The following is a 19,773-nucleotide window of genomic DNA, read 5'->3' as shown; positions in this document are numbered from 1 at the left end:
TGATGAGCGAGTCTCTTTCAGCATCACTCGGCGTTTTAATTTCAGCATTACCTTGTAGTGTTGTAACGTTTTTTGATGATATTAGCCCAAGGACACGCAGAAAGAGCAGGGAACCGATCGAGTGACGCCGCCGCTCTTATCAGAGTATCGATAAGAGTTATGCTGAGGAAAACTGCAAGATGTGGTTATAAACGCCAACAAAGAGCCTGTGTCAATAGTCCCCGTGTGCTGCAGCAGGGCTGCGATTACTGACACGCTTCTGAACACGCACCCAGCAGTGAAGCTGATGGTCCAGAATGAAACAGAGTCATCATAACTATTATTAGTTGCATCAATACTTCTCCTGCCTCGCTGAGACACAACATCCGGAGGATGAAAAGGAAACCGCTCCTGTGTTTGCGCCACAGTGTGTGTTGCTTGGACAGTAACATGTAGAACACTGCAGTGTGTGTGTGTGTGTGTGTGTGTGTGTGTGTGTGTGTGTGTGTGTGTGTGTGTGTGTGTGTGTGTGTGTGTGTGTGTGTGTGTGTGTGTGTGTGTGTGTGTGTGTGTGTGTGTTCACACATCACCGCCTGCTCCTTGAAATTGAGAAAGGTAAGGACTGTAACAGTGTGATTTAATTTTTAAACAGTATTAAATCAGACTCTAATGGAATCTGTAAAAGTAGTGTGTTCATTTGGTTTCTATAAAAAATACATCTCTACATTGCTGGATAATTCAACACGAATAATGAAGTATAAGCTCAGCGGCCTTGATTAATGCTGAGTAAAATGTCCTCTTTCCTGCAGACGCGCTACATGTAAATATGTGTCATGTATCTTTTGTGACACTCATCCCAAAGCAATGTAATAACCTCTAATGAAGCTCACATTCAATTCCAGTGATGTATAAGGAAATAAATGTGTTAAATAAACTGGATTAGTCACATGATTCTACAAATAAGCCCATTTTAAGGGGGGCTGACTTGATTTATGTCATTAATTTCACCTGCAATCTTCATAATGTTTTCCATTAGGTGCTGTCGGTCTATTACAGGAGGCTTCCTAGTATTTTATTACCACATTGTCATTTGTTCAAATAATTCCAGTGTGAAAGAGTCTGGAAAGGTCAGGTGAAACTTCAGCGTTTTAAATTTGGATGAGCTCCTCTCAGAGCCGTAATAGGTTGTGGTCACTGACGCCCCTGCAGCGATAACGTGGAGACAGAAGGTGCGAAGTTAGGACAGGTGATCAAACCAAGGCAGCCTCTGGTTGGATACGTGGAGTCCTCCACTGCTGAACACTGCGCCAGATAAAAAGGCTGACCTTTTCAATCTTTGGGACACTTCGCATACAGCAAGACAAAATGACATTTAGAAATTACTGCAGTTGAAGAGCTGCTTGACAGTGAAAGTGGGTCTTGAAATAACCAGCTATTAGACCTCCTGCGAGGGTGTAACGAGAATGCAGTCTCACAAACTTCGTATAGTCTGTGTAATGGAAGGGAGGTCAAAGGGCACCGAGGTTTGTGAAGTGAATAATGACGTATGCAAAGCAGGTTTACATTATATAAAAGCATGTTTACAACACTTACTGGAAAGGTCAGAGAGAATTAAGTTGTTATGTTGAATATTAGCCCTTCTCATCAACTGTCTGCCAACACCGGCTACCGGCTGCTCTGGGGAGGGGGGGAGTGAAAAGTGAGATCTGCACGCCATAAATCTCCTCTTCTCAACCCAAAGTAATTAGGTGTGATCAATAGTTCTATTTGTGCTCTGCTGTTATGGTAATTTTGTCTTTTAGGGCAGAAAGAATTTTTCCTTGAACGTTTCATCTCATTTTAGCAGCTGGTGACCTCATCACTGGGTAAGAGGAGGAATATTTAACAGGGTCCCATTCATCAGGCTTTTATCCCTCAAAATCATAACAAGAGAGTGTGTGAGGGCAGCCTTTATTTGTCATCATGTCTGCTTCCACGTGACTCCGTCCATGCGTTTCCATTAGTGGTCCAGTATCTTCTGGGAGCGGGGAAATAATTTCAGGGCGTGAGGAAACCATTTGACCATTTCTGAGCTTCAGTACAGTACAAGAAGTGAAACATCACTTTTAAAGAGTTCCTGTGCTGCTGGTGTCACTGTAGGCTAACGCATGAATAACTTTGGTCTGAACGCAGCTCGCAGGCTTTGATATATGTCATCCCTGATCGCTCTCTCCAATTTTCTCTGTCAGCCAGCACCGTGTACGTCAACTAAAGCGGTGAAATGCTACAAAAGTCCCTATATTAAAATGTGACAGTGTGTGAATGTGATTTTTTTTTTTTATAGAAACCTGGAATCATGATGTCAGCGCTTCTGTTCTGAGCCATCCGCTTGTGTAGTGCATTTTAATTGGATCAGATATCATAACATCTGCAGCATCATTACCAGGATTTCTTTAGAACAGAAATCAGTGGTTCCCTGTTCCACTTCAGTAGCATAATGGCCCATTCTCACTGTGAGATAGACAGAATAGCCTAATAGAGATTTCTTTCAGATGATGCTGAAGAGACCAACTTAATCCCTACTAGAAGAAAATTGGCTTTTTTGAGTGTGTGTGGGTGTGTACGCCTGTGAGGCTGAATGAACACGCATGCATGTATTACAGAGGAAAGTGCAGCTCCCTCCAGAGAGACACGTCTACGCTGATGTTTGTCTCCAAGAGGCTGATAAGTGATAAGTTAATGGATAACATGTAGGAGCATATTTAGTGGAGTTTATTTCCCCACACTCCGTCTAGTGCAACCGTGAGTCCGTGAATCCCTTCCCTCCCTCCCCGTTCCTCTCCTCTCCCCTCGTGAAGCACTGAACGCCTGTGTAAGTGTTGAAAGGCCATCACTTGTTTCAGCCATTATGAGGTTATTATCAGAATGTGATCTTTACTGAGCAACACAACAAAGGGAGAGCCAACAGGGACATGCTGATGGTATCAGGAAAACAAAAGAGTGGAAGAATACTGAAGTCTTGACGGGACTGATGGATAAACTTGGCTTAAATTACTAGCAATGAGGAGGAAGGAAGGCGGCCAAGCGCCTTTGTTTAGGAACATAAGTGCAGATTAATTAAACTTCAGAGAGAATCAATAATTCAGTGATTTCTGGACTTAATCGATAACCTGATGGGCCTGAAATGAAACAGTTATGCCCCCAACTGTGTGTTTTTGTTTGTGAGCACACGCACACGTCTACTAACGACGCGGACGCTGCCAACGCAGTTGTACAAAGATACTGACGCCCAGAACCATCTCTCATCCGCTAATTGAAGAGCAACCCCCCCCACACACACACACACACACACACACACACACACACACACGCGCGCAGCGGCTGTCTGATGAAAAGTACTTTCTAGTGCTGTGATTAGACGTTCTGCTTTATTTAAGCATATGCTGTGTAAAAGTCTGTGCCACAAGGTATTTGCAGCATATGCTTCATGACGCTGCCTCTGAAATCGAGGTGGGAGATCAGGAAAAAGTCGCTTCTCAGCTGGATCTCTGCTGGCCATGTATTCCACCCCTTCCTGATTTTCTCACACTGATGATGACGTGTCTCGTCCTCAGACTAAATACAAAACAAATACAGTTTTAATCATAACTGTATTTTGCTGGTGAAAAGGTTGAATCAGGGACTTCAGGTTTTCTCCAGCGGGATCCTCGCCTTCGTGCCTCTTTTTTACGATTCTCTGCTTGGTTTCCACCAGATGTAGCGGCACCTCTGACTCCGTCAGCCCACGAAGCATTCTGTGTACGTGTGTTGTGGCGAGGCTCAGATGGGCCGTAGCGCCGTGCTCTAATAAAGTCCCATAGACGCCAGCGCCTGTCGGACAGTGAGTCATGATAACTGACCTTCACTCAGGTGCGCTTCCCTGGATGTTTTCAAAGAATATTTGCTGACTTCCTGGATGAGTCGTCGCTGTGTGGCTGATTTTGGAAGGTCGGCTTCTGGGAAGATCCGCTGTTACAGATCTTCTCTATTAGTAGATATTGTCTCTTGCTGTGAAGCCCCAGAGCCCTGGAAATTATTTATAACCTTTCCAGACTGATCAATGCACTTCTGCCACTCTTTAGATGTGCAGCAGTAACTGAGAGCCAAGTTTGTGCAGTATTGCATCATGCATTTACTTCATCAACTAGAGTTATCATTTAAATCTAAAGTTAGTGTTTTACAGACGGAGCGGATGACAAAGACTTGACAGAAGCTCGAGCAACGAGAGCCACACGTTAGAACACAGTGTCTGAGTAAAGCTGTTCTGATCTCAGTAGAGTCATTAGTGTGACATGAAGCTGCCATGTGTGAAATCACCCACCTCACACATACATAAAGTGAAAGGCATCATAATACACGTCCACATACAGAAGGTGACGGATGTTTGACCTTTATTACATGGACTCGACTGCTTTATTGAGTCTCTTTCTCTTAACAAGAATCCACAAATGCCCATCATTTCAGGTGTGAATGCGCGTTCTTGTAACCATCCTTTCCTTCCTCTCTTCGCTTCGCCCGCAGAGCGTCCGCAGCCGCCCAGGAAGCTGTCGGTTCCTCAGGACGGCGTTGAGTCTCGCCACCTGCTCCTCCACTGGGTGACGGGCGGCTCGGGCTCCTCCCCCCTGCGCTACCTCACCCTGCAGGTCAAGGAGCTGCCGAGCGGCGAGTGGAGCGTGCACGCCGCCGATATCCCACACAACGCGACCGCCTGGACCGTGGACCGGTAGGAGCGGTCCACTCCCACTCCCACTCCCACTCCCACTCCCACGCGCCACAGCCTCCGCCAAGCAATCACAACAGCGTCGCAGCTCAGCCTCGCAGGCGTTTAGAGGGTTTGGCAAAACGTGCGACAAATATGTGAACTGGCGAAAAGTCCGACTGTGAGATAAGCAGCTAATCAGGATTAGGTTGGAATGAAAGCGCAGTGTCATTTAACATTTTCTGTGTCTGAGTCAACACACTACTGCAAGAACAATGCTGCTTGATGCCTCCCTGTCCTCTGATATAATCATCTGGTGAGGGTGCTGCCGGTGTCTGTTAGTGTAGCATCATATACAAGCACCCATTAGAGTCTGGATGCAGAACGTTTTCTGGGGACAGTGTTCTCCTCCAGCTGACGTTCTGGTTCAATCTGCCTGCGATGGTTATCATTTGATGGCTCCCAGGTTGTTGGTGCTGTCTGAAATCTGAATGCATTCCTGACATAGACACTAAGCAGTTAAGTGGCAGCGCTGCAGTTGCTCTGAACTGGAAATGACCAGCTGGGGCGTTTTAGTCGTACTGGAAAACGAGGACAGAAGCGCCCCACGTCGCTGTTTGTGACGAACGTGGAGAACGTGTGTTTGCTGCGACACGCTGAACTTGAATTAGTTAAAGGGATTTGTATAAACTCCTGTACAGTGTACAGATCTGTGGGAAGATAAGTGGACAGAGAAAGGACGGTGTGAACTCTGGAGCAAACAAAAGAGGATTAGAGCAGGGAAACATTATTTAGTGAGTGAAGTAAAAAAAACAAAGCAGAGGAACAGCAGGAAGAGGAGCGTAATCATATTTACTGCAGAACGTGGAGGATCTTAGTCACATAATCACAACCCAGCAGGAAATGATCTCCCTCTTTCTCTCTTTAGACTTTCTCCTTCCATCCTAATGCTTTCATCTCGTGCGTCCTGTTTATCCATTATCTCTCTATTTTTACCTTTTTGTAGTTACCTCTTCTCTCCTTCCTCCATTCACTGATGAACAGAAACCATCAGACTTACATTTAGTTCCTTCACAGACTTAGAGCATCACATCCACTCATCCAGTGGATGTGACGTCCTCGTCTCCATGGCCAGGCTGGAGGCAGAAGGTGATACTGGTCAGACTGGACAGAGGCAGCTGGTGATACTGGTCAGACTGGTCAGATTGGATCGAGGCAGCTGGTGATAGTGGTCAGACTGGTCAGACTGGATGCAGGCAGTTAGTGATAGTGGTCAGACTGGACAGAGGCAGCTGGTGATAGTGGTCAGACTGGACGGAGGCAGCTGGTGATAGTGGTCAGACTGGTCAGATTGGATCGAGGCAGCTGGTGATAGTGGTCAGACTGGTCAGACTGGATGGAGGCAGCTGGTGATAGTGGTCAGACTGGTCAGACTGGACGGAGGCAGCTAGTGATAGTGGTCAGACTGGTCAGACTGAATGCTGGCAGTTGGTGATAGTGGTCAGACTGGACGGAGGCAGCTGGTGATAGTGGTCAGACTGGACGGAGGCAGCTGGTAAAACTGGTCAGACTGGACGGAGGCAGTTGGTGATAGTGGTCAGACTGGTCAGACTGGACGGAGGCAGCTGGTGATAGTGGTCAAACTGGTCAGACTGGACGGAGGCGGCTGGTGATAGTGGTCAGACTGGTCAGACTGGATGGAGGCGGCTGGTGATAGTGGTCAGACTGGTCAGACTGGACGGAGGCAGCTGGTGATAGTGGTCAGACTGGACGACTACTGCAACGGCCCCCTACCGTCTGGGTGGCGAGAGAACGGCGCTGGCGTGTTCCGGCTTTGTGGAGCTATCACAGGGCTGTTTGTGATGCTGAAGAGCTTCCTCTCAGCGTGTCTGCCTCAGCCTCTTTCAAGCCGCCTCGGGGAGAGACGCTCTCTGCCGTGATGGCGGCGCCGCTGCTGTTGTTTTGATGCTGTTTTTGAGCTCATTCTCTCATTGAATGCTGTCATTACAGCACCGGATGGAGGAATTAGCTCACATCTCTGCATGCTTACACTCGCACTGGCTTGTTCTCTACCCTTAATTGTTGTTTTCCACTGAGACATCTTTGGAACCAAAACATTGAAGTCCCCAGGCTGATGCGCAGACACACACATGCTTCCCAACACTGTCCTTAACATCCTCCCTGAGCTGTTGCTGCCCCACCCTCTTAGAGCTCCGTGCCTTTGATGTGCTGTTCCTGCGATACCCACAACCCCACAGGGCCTTTTTTTGTCCCTTATTGGTCCCGGCTCATTATTATACAAGAAGACACTTGAGCAGTTCTCCTGTTGCCTGCTGATTTTCTAACCGGTCCTCTGCAGTCTCCTGGGTACTCAGTAAATAAAGTCTGAAGAAGGACCTTGCAGGTAGACGCGCAAGCTGGAGTTGAGTTGTAACAAATTATTAAATTGCTCTTGCGAAGTCACATTAATAACAGGAAATAACAATTAGAAATAAGGGGAAATGACTGTTTGCAGCCATCTGTCCATTTTAAATGTTAATCAATTTCCCACAATGTGCAGGAGAGGGTAATTGTAAACGATTAGCATGCTATAAGGCACCGCGCCGCACACTTGTTCAGTCAGTCCTTAACCATGGGTGCGTGTTTGTCGGCCTGATTGTAAGTGGCTCTAGAGTCAATTGTTTTCAACATGACTGATGTAAATTGTAACTCTTGTTAATGCCGCCACTCTGGAAAATTTCAGATAAGATGTTGTGGTAATATGGCAGCAAAATACTGACAGGGTGACAGTTGTCAGATTAATAGGATTATTATTATTATTTAGGACTTTGATCTTTAAAGTCCACTGAAAGCACAAAACTGTCTTTGAGAGGAGACTATGCTTCCACTAGGAAGTTGTTCCCACACTGTCAGAGGTCCTGGCGGGTTTTCATATCGTGGGGCTGCAAGTATGAAAGAAAACACCACAGCCCCATTTAAACAGGAAGCTTTACAAATGAGTTACTAAACAGAAAAAGCACCTTTGATGCAAAACTCGTCTTCTTGTTTACAGTGAAGTTATTTAGGGCTTGAATTTACTAATCCTCATATTGAGCCGACTCAGCTTTGAGACAGGTCAAAGTCAGCTCTTAAGCTGATGCTTTCAGTTTTGTAATGGCATTATAAAAATCTGTTTGTGTGTGTCTCAACAGGCTGAAGCCCTTCACATCTTACAAGTTCCGTCTGCTGGCAACCAACGACATAGGAGACAGCCTCCTCAGCAAAGAGACAGAGCCCGTTACAACTCTGCAGGATGGTGAGACGCTGGCTGATGGAGCAGGGGAAGACAAGGCGCTACATGGGTTCCTATACATAAGAGAGTAGACAGCAAGCCGGGCTCACTCTGTTCTCTGCCTGTTTCTCTCAGTGCCTGATGAACCTCCAGTGATCCTCGCAGTGAAGCCTACAACTACTACCTCAGTCCTGGTGCAGTGGAAGGTACTGTACTGTCAGCCATCCAAGCATGCACGCTGATGTACACATCGCTTAGACTCAAAGCAAGACCCACACCGACGCCCTTAATTCAGTGTTTGAACCCTGTGTGGAGGAAGGTCAGAGGTCAGCACAGGGCCCTGAACCGGGATGGAGGGAGAAAAGGAAAGGGGACTTGGTAGCGTGAAGGTGGTTGTAACAACAGCCACATCTAAACAGGCAGTAAATGCCGTTTGGCAGCTTTAGTGCTTGTCACTCTTCATCTGCAGCTTGGAAATGCCATCTCTCACTGTTTATAACCCTGTGTCAAAGCAGAAATACACATCACAAAACAAAGCCACCAGCAGTTTCCTCCTCTATAACAAGGGTGCCAAACCCACTGAGGCGTCACGCTATCTGTGGGGGTTGGAGCCAGGACTGGCCAGCAGCCCCTTAAAGTGGACTGTGCTGATGAAATAGTGCTCGGCCGCTCGGCCAATGTCCTGTCAGTCAGCTGGAGTGAGGGAGGGGAGCGCAGCCCAATGCAGACGGATTTCAGGGCCGCTCAATCGATCGTTATGTTCCTGTGTCTGCTTGTTTGCATGTTTCCAGCGGCCCAGTGACGACAGCACCAACGGAGTTCTGACTGGATACCGGCTCTATTACCGAGAGCTTCCAGCAAACGGCTCCAGCTCCACCCAAGCAGAAGCACAGGCAACGAAAAGCAACACCACCACGAGCGCCGTCATCACCAGTGAGTTCTGCCAGTCAGTAAACGTTCATGCACTGATAATAGATGTGCATGAAGAAAACAATGGTTTACCTTGTTCAGCGTCTGTATGATCGGAACCCACTGTATTGAATAGTTTTTACAGTTATTGAATAGTTCTGTGTCCAGAGTATCATGCTTGAGTGTTTTTAAAAAGACTGTGTTTAATTGTTCGTGCATCAGCTCAAGGTTGAAATTTCCAATAAACCCTTTCTGCAGTGTTTTTAAAAGATTTTACTCAGAGTTCTTAAATGTTATGAGGTCACCCACATTGTAAGACTACAATAATAAAATATTATGTACTATGCAGCCTGAGGTGCTTCAGAGTCGATAAGAGTGTGTGTTTGAATACACTGACAGATGGACAACCGTGTGTTCGTCCACTGAGGCAACTGACTGAAACAAAGTGCGAATGGCATCACAGTTTGCAAATACATTGTTAAACTTCAACAACATCCACTGATTCGCTCTCTGATCTCTCCACAGCCAAGAGCACCTTCAAGACCGTCAGCAGTGCCTCGCTGACGGAGTTCGAGTTGACGCGTGAGTGTTCTCTAACGGAACGGAGTGAAGCTCCACGTGTCCTTCTAGCTCAGCTACCGACAAACGTCCGCTCGTTTCTTTGTAGAGCTGAAGAAGTTCCGACGTTACCAGATTGTGATGACGAGCTACAACATCATCGGGGAGAGTCCGCCCTCGGCGCCGGTGGAGGTCTCTGTCGGAGAGGCAGGTGTGTGAGAGCGGGGCCACAGGAGGAGTGCGTTTGTGCACACTCAAACCTGAGGCATTACGTCTACAGGCAGACGCGGGTCCTCATTCTCTGGACCGTCTGCGCACGTGACTCTGTGCTGGTGAATGTGTGGACATGCCGAGGGCGTGTGTTGTTGTGAAGCGCTGCACAAGGTCGTCTGTTGTGCAGCAGTGGCCAAACCTCTGTTTAACCTCTCCCCAGAGAGGGACCTATGGATCCCTGACACACCCAGGATACAGAAATTATATCACTCACACACACGCACACACACACACACACACACAGGTATAAACCCCAGGTCACGCCAGAATCACAAGGCAGACCATCTACACATTTCTCTAATTTGTTTAACAATCTCACACTCCTTTCAGGAAGTGCTGCATTCATTTTCCAGCTGTGTGTGTGTTTGTGGTTGAGAGGTGAGGTTGAGGAGAGGCGCGGGAGGCGGAAATGCCTGTAGGGGGATGATGAAACAGGGAGATAGGGCCTTTTCTCTAGCCTTAGGTGCACCTTGTTGTGTATTCATGCGTATGTGTGGCACAGCGCAGTAACAAGGTTGTGCCTTAGGCTCATTGTAATTGAAAAGGGCTGAACCTTCGCTCAGCTCCACTGACACCTTTCTCCTGCTGCAGCTCCGTCCGTGGCCCCTCAGTCGATCAGAGTGTCAGCCGTGTCTCCCTCAGTCCTGGAAGTGACCTGGGCCTCACCGCCCATCGAGACCCAGAACGGACTCATCCAAGGATACAAGGTGACAGAGACACAAACACACACTCAAGGATAAGCTACAATAAGGTATTGGACAGAAATGATCTCAGCTCCGTAGTTTAAGGGCTTTTGCTCCTTAAAGTGTCCTATAGAGACGAGAGAAAGATTAGAGGAAGAATCTGAATATCATTTAATGGTTTTAATATCATTCCTCTGTCTGTCTGTGCCTCTCAGCCGCCGCTGTCCCACCCTTTTGCTCTAAGTACTTCAAACACAAGGTTATCTGTCCTGCTTTAGACACATTGATTTTTGCAGGAGCAGAGAGAGGGAATGGAGAAGAAAGAAGAGAATGTAATATTTGCAGAGTGGAGGAATGAGATGAGCAAGCGATCCCTGCAGAATCCTGATTACAGGAGCGGATTGAAGGAATATGGCGATGGTTGGACACGGGAGGAGAGCGCGAGACAGAGGGGGTTAAGGAGATTAAGACGGGGGAAATAGAGCAAAGAAAGAATGTTTAATGAATTTATAGGTTCTGACTCCTGTTAACACTTGCACTCGGTTAGCTGAGCAGCACAGGCAGCAGGTAGGACTGAAGGTAAACTTGGGTGCATGAGTGTTTGCTGATGGGTGGAGTTCACTGAAACCTCGGCGGGCTCGTTAAACACGCTGCACGCGAGGCAAGAGGTTCCAGCAGCCTCCTCCAACCAACCTCACGACGAAACGCGCCTCACTGCAACACAACTTTTCACTTCTCATTAGGCATTCGTACTTTCTTTGATGCACACAACGCACTCTCGTCTTTTCAGACGCTTCTTCCCATTTCCTGTTGAATGCTGTTGACACAAATACAAATCTAAATGGCTTAGATTAAAAACATGCGCCTGCTCCGTGTCGCTTTCATTTCACATCTAAATCAGCTTTTTAAGCCATGTCAGAATCGTTTGTGGCAACTTAAAATGGATTTTGTCAACTAATCCTCAGGGTTTAAGTCTGCTGGTGAACTCTAAAATAGATCTGTTTCATAAATATGTGTTCACTTACCTTCATCCAGGACTATGCCCATTAAATGCGGTTCGCCCCGTAAAACATCCGTAGCTGTTGAAAATAATACGTTCTACAAGTCAGAGCCTTGTAATTAGTCGTCTGATAAAGCGTAAATGTTTCTCACAATGACTATTTTTTATTTTCTGAAACAAAGTGTTCCTGTTCTATTGAGGGAAAGACATTATGATTTCGAGCCGAGCCAATGGATGGAGTGATCCTGTATCTCATTACTGTAAGAGCAGAGATGGTTTAATGCTGCCCTCAAGTGCTGCTCAAAAGCTGCTGCTTCCACGTTTGGAAGGGGAAAAATAACTTATGGTTAATAATAACAAAATGGGCCTTTTTGGAAAAAGTAGCTCCTGGCTGATGTTTTACTTTATCACTCGAACTGCACAGACTGACTTTATATTCCAGACAGAAATCCGCTGAATGAACAGTAAATATTAACTACTGTAAATAATCAGTACTGTAATAAGAAACATGCTGCGTTAGAACATTACAGATGGTTTAACTTTCCTCTTAACTGATGAGCAATAAACCCATTCTTGCTAATTGTGCATTCGCCCACTTTGCTGCAAACTGAACGTGTCTCTTCCTGACGGCTGATGCAGGGCGTCGGTGGGAACGTCGTATTCCCGTACGCTTGCTTTTTGGCTCCCATGACAGTGACGTCAGCTCATCAGCGCACTTATTTATCTCGCTCGCTTTTCCACTTTATGTCCCTGTTATTGGTTGACCGCTGCTCCGCCGGTGAACTGTCGCGGTGAACCGCGCTTACGGACAAAATGTTCAGCCCGTCTGTGCTTATAAATGCAGCAATTTCATGATCTGATTACGGTTTGAGCCGACGAATCATGTACTCTGTGATTAGGGACCCGGGGGGCTGATTGTCACTAAGTGCTCGTCAAGGAAAAAGTCAATGTGCTGCACTTGTGCAGGTTTTAAAACTTATCTGTTCAGTAATTTTGCACTTGAAGCTAAAAACCTTCGAGCCTAAAATAACCAGTAGCTTCAGCAGCTGCCCTTGGCTGCGTCTCTGGGTTCTGTGCTCTAAAAGGCTCAACAGGCTCTGTTTTACTGTTTGTGTGCGTCAGACGCGGCTGGACAGCATGTGAAGGCGAAGACGAGGTGGTCCGGGCTAAAACGGCCCCTTTTGTTGTGCTCGCTCGCTCTAAATTCAGCCCAGGGCTTTGTTAAGAGTCATATATTACAGCAGGTGGCGGGAGAGGAAGCGTTGCTGTGGGTGCGCACCTGTCCACAGCCATTATGAGCAGGACACAAGCTGTTTAAGCACATCAGCCAGGGTCTGCTCCTCAATATGCATTTATACAGGCTGTTTACTGAGGTGGAGGATGAAGCATATCACTCACCTGTGTTATATTAACGGCCTGTCTCATCAAAACAATGTCGGATTTATATCACAGTTAGTTTTCTTAATCACACGTAGAGATTTTAATATGTTTGCCCAAAAAGCCATGGAAACACGATTCCTCAATATTAACCAACACAAAGTCTGCTTCATCATAGTTTTGAATACATTTTATACAGAAAAGAAGCAATTGAACACTTGCTGCAAGACCTTGATATTGATATTGATCTCGTCACACAGTTTAATAATGCGCTGACCTTTGTTCTGTCAGCTTTACAGGAGCTGAACAAAGCAGCCTGTGTGTCTTTATTACTGGCTGATGTCATGAAACTTAATGGTCACGTCGGTAATTACCACTTCCTGCTGAAGTCTGCAAATACACAGAGTGGAAGCTGCCGTGACGGCTTTTATAGAAGGATAAAAAAAGCTCAAGAGCAAAGGACAGATTCAGAATCCTTCATGTAGTGAACCGGGAGCATCCGTTTGTTGTTTCTGGTTCTTTTTATAGATCCACTACTGGGAGAAGGACAAACAGAACCAGACTGAGAAGGTGAAGGTGATCTTCGTCCCGGACACTCGCGTGCATCTCACCAACCTGAGCAGCTTCACGCCTTTCCTGGTCACGCTGAGCGCCTTCAACACGGCTGGAGACGGACCCCCCAGCGAGCCCCGTGGAGCCAAGACCATGCAGTCCGGTACGAGTGGTGAGCGGGCTGTTGTAAAAGCCAAGCGCCGGCCGGTTCATCTGCTTTAATGCGCCTGTCGTGCCCCGTGTGTGCAGCTCCCAGCCAGCCCAGCTACCTGTCCTTCACGGAGGTGACAGGCGTGAGCGCCAACGTGTCCTGGGGAGCTCCGCTCGCTCCCAACGGGCAGCTGGAGGGCTACAGGGTCATCTACCAGCCCACGGCGCCCGTGCAAGGTGCGGACGCACACGAAGTGAAGGGAACGTCGGGGAGGATGCTGACAGTAACTGGGTTTGTCTGTGTGGGAGCAGGCGTGAGTAAAGTGGTGACGGTGGACGTGAAGGGGAGCTGGCAGCGGTCGCTGAAGGTCCGGGACCTGGTGAGAGGAGCGACGTACATGTTCAGTGTTCAGGCCCTCACAGTCAGCTACGGACCCCCGTTACAGGCCAACCTGACTGCTCACCCTGTGCAAGGTACGTCTGCTGGAGGCCTCAGTGGTGCCGGGTGAGGGCGGGGACACGCGCCGACACACACAGTCCAGTTATGGGCCCTTCTGCTGTGTCCCTCCTCCACCGTGCAGGCTCTCCGGGTTCACCTGTGGACATGTCCATAACCAAGACGTCCTCTGAGCTGAACATCCACTGGTCTGAGGGCGACAGCGGCGCAGCCCCTGTGAGCGGATACGTGGTAGAAGCTCGTCCCTCGGGTGAGTTCACACGCAAACGCCTCACACGCAGGCATTGCTTAGCTGACGCCCACCTTTCATCATCTAAGCCATTCATCATTAATCAAGAAGGAGGTTAGGCTCTACCCTGTTCTAAGCCTCGCTACTTAGTACAGCGTTCTCAGGATTCATTAAGACCTGCTGTGCAAATCAAGTCAGCTGTAATTTACTAATAAAGATTAGCAGAGACGTGACACGGTGAGACGATGTTTGTGAGGAACTGTTTCAACTCTCTGCAGGGGTGATTGTACACGATGGTGTAATTCCGTTTTACTAATATTAATACATGATCATTACCAAGTCATCACCCACTTATCATCATCATTATCATCTTAAGTATAATTTGACTATTTATAATTCTCCTGAATCTCAATGACATTTGAAAGGGGCTAATTTTCAAATGGGGCTTCCTCGCTCTGTTTGTGTTCACCCATCAATCAATGCTGACTCTCTCTCTCTCTCTCTCGCTCACTCTCTGACTTTAAGATGAAGGCCTGTGGGAATCCTTCAGCCGACCCCTCCCCGCCAGCAGCAGGTCCATTTCAGTGCCACTGGAGCGCCTGAGGTCAGGGATCAGCTACGAGTTCCGGGTCGTTGCTGTTAATCGCTATGGTTACGGGGAGCCCAGTACACCCTCAGCTTCGCTCGCTGGTAAACCCTCCCACACTCACGCTGCTGGAGCTCATTAGTGAACAAACCCAGGGTGAAGACTGTTAAGTGGATGTGGTGCAAAACCTGCGGTTTTGAGTTTGCTGCCATCTAGAGGCAGAGTCACCAAAGTACACCGGACCCACCCAACCAATGACAGCCTATAAACAAATTTAGCCTAATTCAGTCCAATAAATTCTGACACTTTAATACACTTGCAATAATCGTGCAGTCCATCGAGACACAGGCAGCGCTAAAAACCCAGGAGGTTCATTTTAACAAATGAAGAGAGCCAACAGTCTGTAAGCAGCATTCATGTGCTCATGGCTCTTCTTTATTAGATCACATCTGCCTAAACTCGGCTCTTTAACAGTAAAGCGTCTCAAATGAAGTTACGGATTGTGAGGAGTGGTCCTGTAGGACACGGGACAGACAGCAGACTAACGTGACATGTCTCTGACGCCCACAGCGCTGTCGGAGCGCCCGTTCTACGAGGAGTGGTGGTTCCTGCTGGTCATGGCTCTGGTGGGGCTCATCCTCATTCTGGTCCTGGTCTTCACACTGCTGCTGCACGGACACAGCACCAAGTACAAGGCCTGTGGCACCGGTTTGTAGCTCCTTGTTATTTGTGCCAGTGTGTGTCTCTCTCCAGCTGCAGCCTCCGCTGGATGGATACACTTCACCCCATGTTTTGTCTTTTTAGTTCATTTGCCGCCGTATGTAGAGCAGAATTGCCTGGAGCTGTCCTGCTCCTACTGCTCCTCTGCCATCTGTAAGGGCTGTTTGAAAGATTGCAGCATGGTCACTGTGATCCAAGACCATCCAAACCCGGAGACACTTAAACAACACATAAGTTATATATAACAAAAGTATAAATGATACTTGTAAATCTGCTGTATGTGATTTAACTGGAACAAGAAAGGCTATAAGCGCTTTTTTGTTGTATAAAACCTTTACCTCCTGCCTCATCTCAGTGTTTTGGCTAGAACAGATCCCATGGGACAAAGGCTAACTCACTGACTCACATAGCATTTCATACTGTCTCATAATTGATCTCCCAGCACCTCTACAGATCAGTCAGTGAGCTCAGCAGCCCTGGAGCTGGAAGCTTCAGTGTCTGACTAGTGTTGTATCGGTAGGACTTACATCACCCAACGAGGGTCGAAGGACAAACTTTCTGCATGTTGTAAAAAAACACTGTTAGTGTGTGCGATTTTTCTAAAATAGTGATTTACTTCTTTGGTCTTCCTTCATGTTGAGGCTTTTTTCTGTTTTCATCTTCTCTCAGGTTTGCTTTGATATTTCCACTGTAGCTGTGTGTGTGTGTGTGTGTGTGTGTGTGTGTGTGTGTGTGTGTGTGTGTGTGTGTGTGTGTGTGTGTGTGTGTGTGTGTGTGTGTGTGTGTGTGTGTGTGTGAGCAAAGTTAGTCCAACTAGTGCAGGCTACATGAGGACAAGTGTTAATCTGAGTTGCCATGAAGAGCTTGATACAACCTCTGGGCAGTGGAGGCATCAAACAGAGTGAGGAAGCTGCTTCATGAGGGGAGAGAGAACAGACAGGAGCGATAAATGGGCTCGTTGAGTTTAAATGCTTTCAAAAGCATCAGGTCATATTTCATTTCAGACGCAATACAACAATTTATGTGACAAATAAAAACAAATTATATATTGTATAATATTGTTTCCTGTTTATGGATATTTGCTGATATTTTGTGACAGTACTGTTGCTGGTTAGTATCTAACACATTCTGTTCTTTCTATTCTTATTCTCTAGACTGAGAGCTGCTCGTAAACACAATGACTGAAACAATACAGTCCATGAACAGAGAGCAGCCGCTAACTGTCAGAACTGCTTTGACCTTTTACTATTTGTGTGAAATCTCCCTTTTTTCCTGCAGGGAAGCACATGTCCACAGCAGAGGAGTCTGTAACTCTGGACAATGGCGGATTCACAGCGCTGGAGCTCAACAGCAGAACACTCAACACCAAGAACTCCTTCCTGAAGAAGAATGGCACCAGGTAGAGTGTCAGCGACGCGCCTCGAACGAGGTCGAGTCATGATGTCAGGTTAAACCTCAGTGTCCGTCTGTGGGTGCAGGTCTCCTCCCAGGCCGAGTCCAGGCGGTCTTCACTACTCTGACGAGGACATCTGTAACAACTACAACGGAGCCGTCCTCACAGAGAGCACCACACTGACTGAGAAGCAGACGGAGGTCTCTGAGTCTGAGGTACAGTACCAGCACCAGCACCAGCACCAGTACCAGCACCAGTACCAGTACCAGCTCCAGATTCTGCTCTGAATGTCACTTCATGTGAACAGATGTTTTATTTCTAAGCTGAATCTAACACTAACTGTGTTAGTGTGTGTTTTCTGTCCAGCTCACAGACAGCGACTATGAGGACGAGCAGCCAAAGCACTCCTTCGTCAACCACTACATGAGCGACCCCACCTACTACAACTCCTGGAAGCGGCAGCCCAAAGGCCTTAAAGCCATCGGCACTTCGTTCGGCTACGAGGAATGTGCCACTGCAGACTCGGAGCCCTACTACCAGACCGTGGTCACCCAGCACAACACAGTGGGCACATACACACCCACGGGGCAGCCTGTGCACACGCACGTCAACCCCAACACCAACCCGCCGGGGTCACGCACCCCAGTCACAGGGTTCTCCTCCTTCGTTTGACTCTAAGAGACCCGATCTGCACAAGCTGACACACACGCGTACACAAAATGAAACGGTGGGGGAGGGCGGTGTGTTTGGACTAAAGGAGAGAGAACGGGCGGCTGCAGAGAAGGGAGGACGAGATGAGGCGACGGTGGACGGAGCGCGTCATAAACGGACCTTCACGCACTAAGAATGAATCCTTCTCCCCTCGTTCACAAAGATCCTCACTGTGTCGACAAGTGTGTGCTCTCCTTCTCTTTTCTGCCTCTGTGTCACTGTGTTTACACACACAGTTACTGTTCTCATGTCCTTACACACAACATTACGCTGGTGGTATCACACACACTCACATCTATTGTAGAGGCTCTCCACTGACAGCTACGGGCTCGATGACTCAGTTTGTGTAATTGTCCAGGAAAGAATTCAACCTCGAACTAGTGCAACGTGGAACTTGTGCACAACCCATCTTCTCTGTTTGCTGTATTTACACATAAGTACACGCACACACACACACACACACACACACACACACACACACACACACGTGAACTCTCTGATCCACTATATCAGCATCTCCCACTGGGAGAGAGCAACCTGAAGGATGTGGAGAATTATTAAAAGAGAGCACTGAGTGGAGCAGCTCTTGTTGACAGACTGGCTGATGAACACAAGCGCGGAGCTGTCAGCTTTAAAACACCACCACACAGAGGAAGATAAAAAACAACAATCAATTACTACTTTTTTGAACTTGATAAGGGCGAGTGAGTCCGGGCGGGGGGTTCCTCAGCACTTAAGACATTCTCAGTGAGAGTGTTGCCTGGTTTCACTGCTTCCTAAGAGCAATGTGTGATGTTTGGGGTCTGGTTTGAAATATAGGAAAACGTGTTTTTTACGCTCTACTGCCTGTCGTCAGTGCTCCTTGTACCGCAGCCTCCCAAGCCATAATGCTTGCACTGAGCCAAACCCCACACATCTCATCTCGATTGTGTTGAAGTGTGATTTTTTACCAGTTCAAGCACGCGCGTGTGTGCGAGTGTGACACATGTGCACAGAAGCATGTGTGTTTAAATGGCTTTACGCTCAGCTCAGAAGCCTGTTCGTGGGTCTCGGTTGTTCAAAAAAAGTGTGCCATTAAACTTTTGTTTGTATTTTTGAGATGGATTTTGTACAGAGACACCCTTTTTACATGTGCTGGATGTAGTTTGCCCACGTCTGTGTATTTCAAAGGTAAAAGCAGCAGCGGAGGGAAGTGTGGAATGCGATTACAAGAGTAAGAGAACCCTTCAAACGGAGTGTGATTGAACTTTGAACCACAAAGACACTATCACACATGTGCTTGTGTTCAAGTGCAAACTAAAGTCATGTGTGAGTTTATGCTCATGTCTAATTTATCGGTCCTCCGCCCACGCAACCAGCCCGCCAGCAGCCTCCCTCACTCCGTCACGCTTGTTTTGAGTCCCATACAGTGTGTGAATAAATGGTCATTGTTTAGCCGTGTGTCTGTGTGGTCTGTGTTACCAACATTAACATGACAAGCCCTGAGCTGATCCTGAGGACAATCAGGATTAATCAGTTCTGTATCAGATCTTGTCTGTTAATCATCGCCAAGTATTTCATGTTTATTTTCACAGTGTTAAGTGCTTGTGAGATCATTTTAATGCTGTAAATATATGGAAAGCAATGACAGCAGGTAGTTGATTTATTAATTAGTGATGTCAGAGATAATTCAGCAGAGTGAGTGATTTACTGCAATGTTGAGATGTACAAGCGCATGATGAGAAGAGTGGTGGAGAAAGTGTTTAGTCAAAAGGCCCCCAGCATTAATCTCCAGTGCAAAGTTATAACAATCAAGACACTGGTGAGTGGGTTTATGGGTATTTTTAGTCGTGTGTGAATGAAAACATTACAATATGCTGAATACAAACATGCAGACCTTCTAATGATAAACATGTTTCTCTCACTGACAGACTGTAATAATGATCTGAATAGAGCACATTATGTTTCAGCCCGAAGCAGAAATTAAAATAATGAAGTTAATTTATGTAAAGAAGATTCAGATTGTGTTATCCTTCATTTCACACAGAGGCGTCTTCTCAGATCCTGATTACATGTTGGCTAATAACAGACAGACTATTTAGCATAAAATCTCTAATTACTTGTCGGTCCAATTGTAATAAAATGGCATCTCACAGGATTATGTTTCATTGTTGTTGTTCTATTGTTGCAGTTTAACATTTGTTTTGTATCTGCTTTTTTCATTCTAGT

At 47.0% G+C, this 19,773-nt stretch overlaps 1 protein-coding gene across 5 annotated transcripts in view; it reads left to right on the top strand.

Annotated features, from left to right (window-relative positions):
* Positions 1-19,702, top strand: part of LOC114856379 (protein sidekick-1-like) — a 172,308-nt gene extending 152,606 nt beyond the window's left edge. For all 5 annotated transcript variants that reach the window (XM_029152286.3, XM_029152293.3, XM_029152302.3 and 2 more), the window contains 16 exons: positions 4,519-4,720; positions 7,888-7,991; positions 8,103-8,173; positions 8,759-8,900; positions 9,402-9,458; positions 9,544-9,645; positions 10,299-10,414; positions 13,296-13,482; positions 13,569-13,706; positions 13,782-13,943; positions 14,051-14,176; positions 14,681-14,845; positions 15,312-15,449; positions 16,740-16,860; positions 16,940-17,069; positions 17,221-19,702. In XM_029152286.3, the coding sequence (XP_029008119.1) occupies positions 4,519-4,720; positions 7,888-7,991; positions 8,103-8,173; positions 8,759-8,900; positions 9,402-9,458; positions 9,544-9,645; positions 10,299-10,414; positions 13,296-13,482; positions 13,569-13,706; positions 13,782-13,943; positions 14,051-14,176; positions 14,681-14,845; positions 15,312-15,449; positions 16,740-16,860; positions 16,940-17,069; positions 17,221-17,526 (2,267 nt within the window). In that variant the 3' untranslated portion in view covers positions 17,527-19,702. The remainder of the gene's footprint in view (positions 1-4,518; positions 4,721-7,887; positions 7,992-8,102; positions 8,174-8,758; positions 8,901-9,401; positions 9,459-9,543; positions 9,646-10,298; positions 10,415-13,295; positions 13,483-13,568; positions 13,707-13,781; positions 13,944-14,050; positions 14,177-14,680; positions 14,846-15,311; positions 15,450-16,739; positions 16,861-16,939; positions 17,070-17,220) is intronic.
* The last annotated feature ends 71 nt before the right edge of the window (positions 19,703-19,773 follow it).

The sequence above is a fragment of the Betta splendens genome, chromosome 1, assembly GCF_900634795.4.
Source record: "Betta splendens chromosome 1, fBetSpl5.4, whole genome shotgun sequence".
NCBI classification, from domain to species: Eukaryota; Metazoa; Chordata; class Actinopteri; order Anabantiformes; family Osphronemidae; genus Betta; species Betta splendens.
Note: the sequence above shows the minus strand (reverse complement) of the source record. Positions and strands in the feature narration are given on the sequence as shown.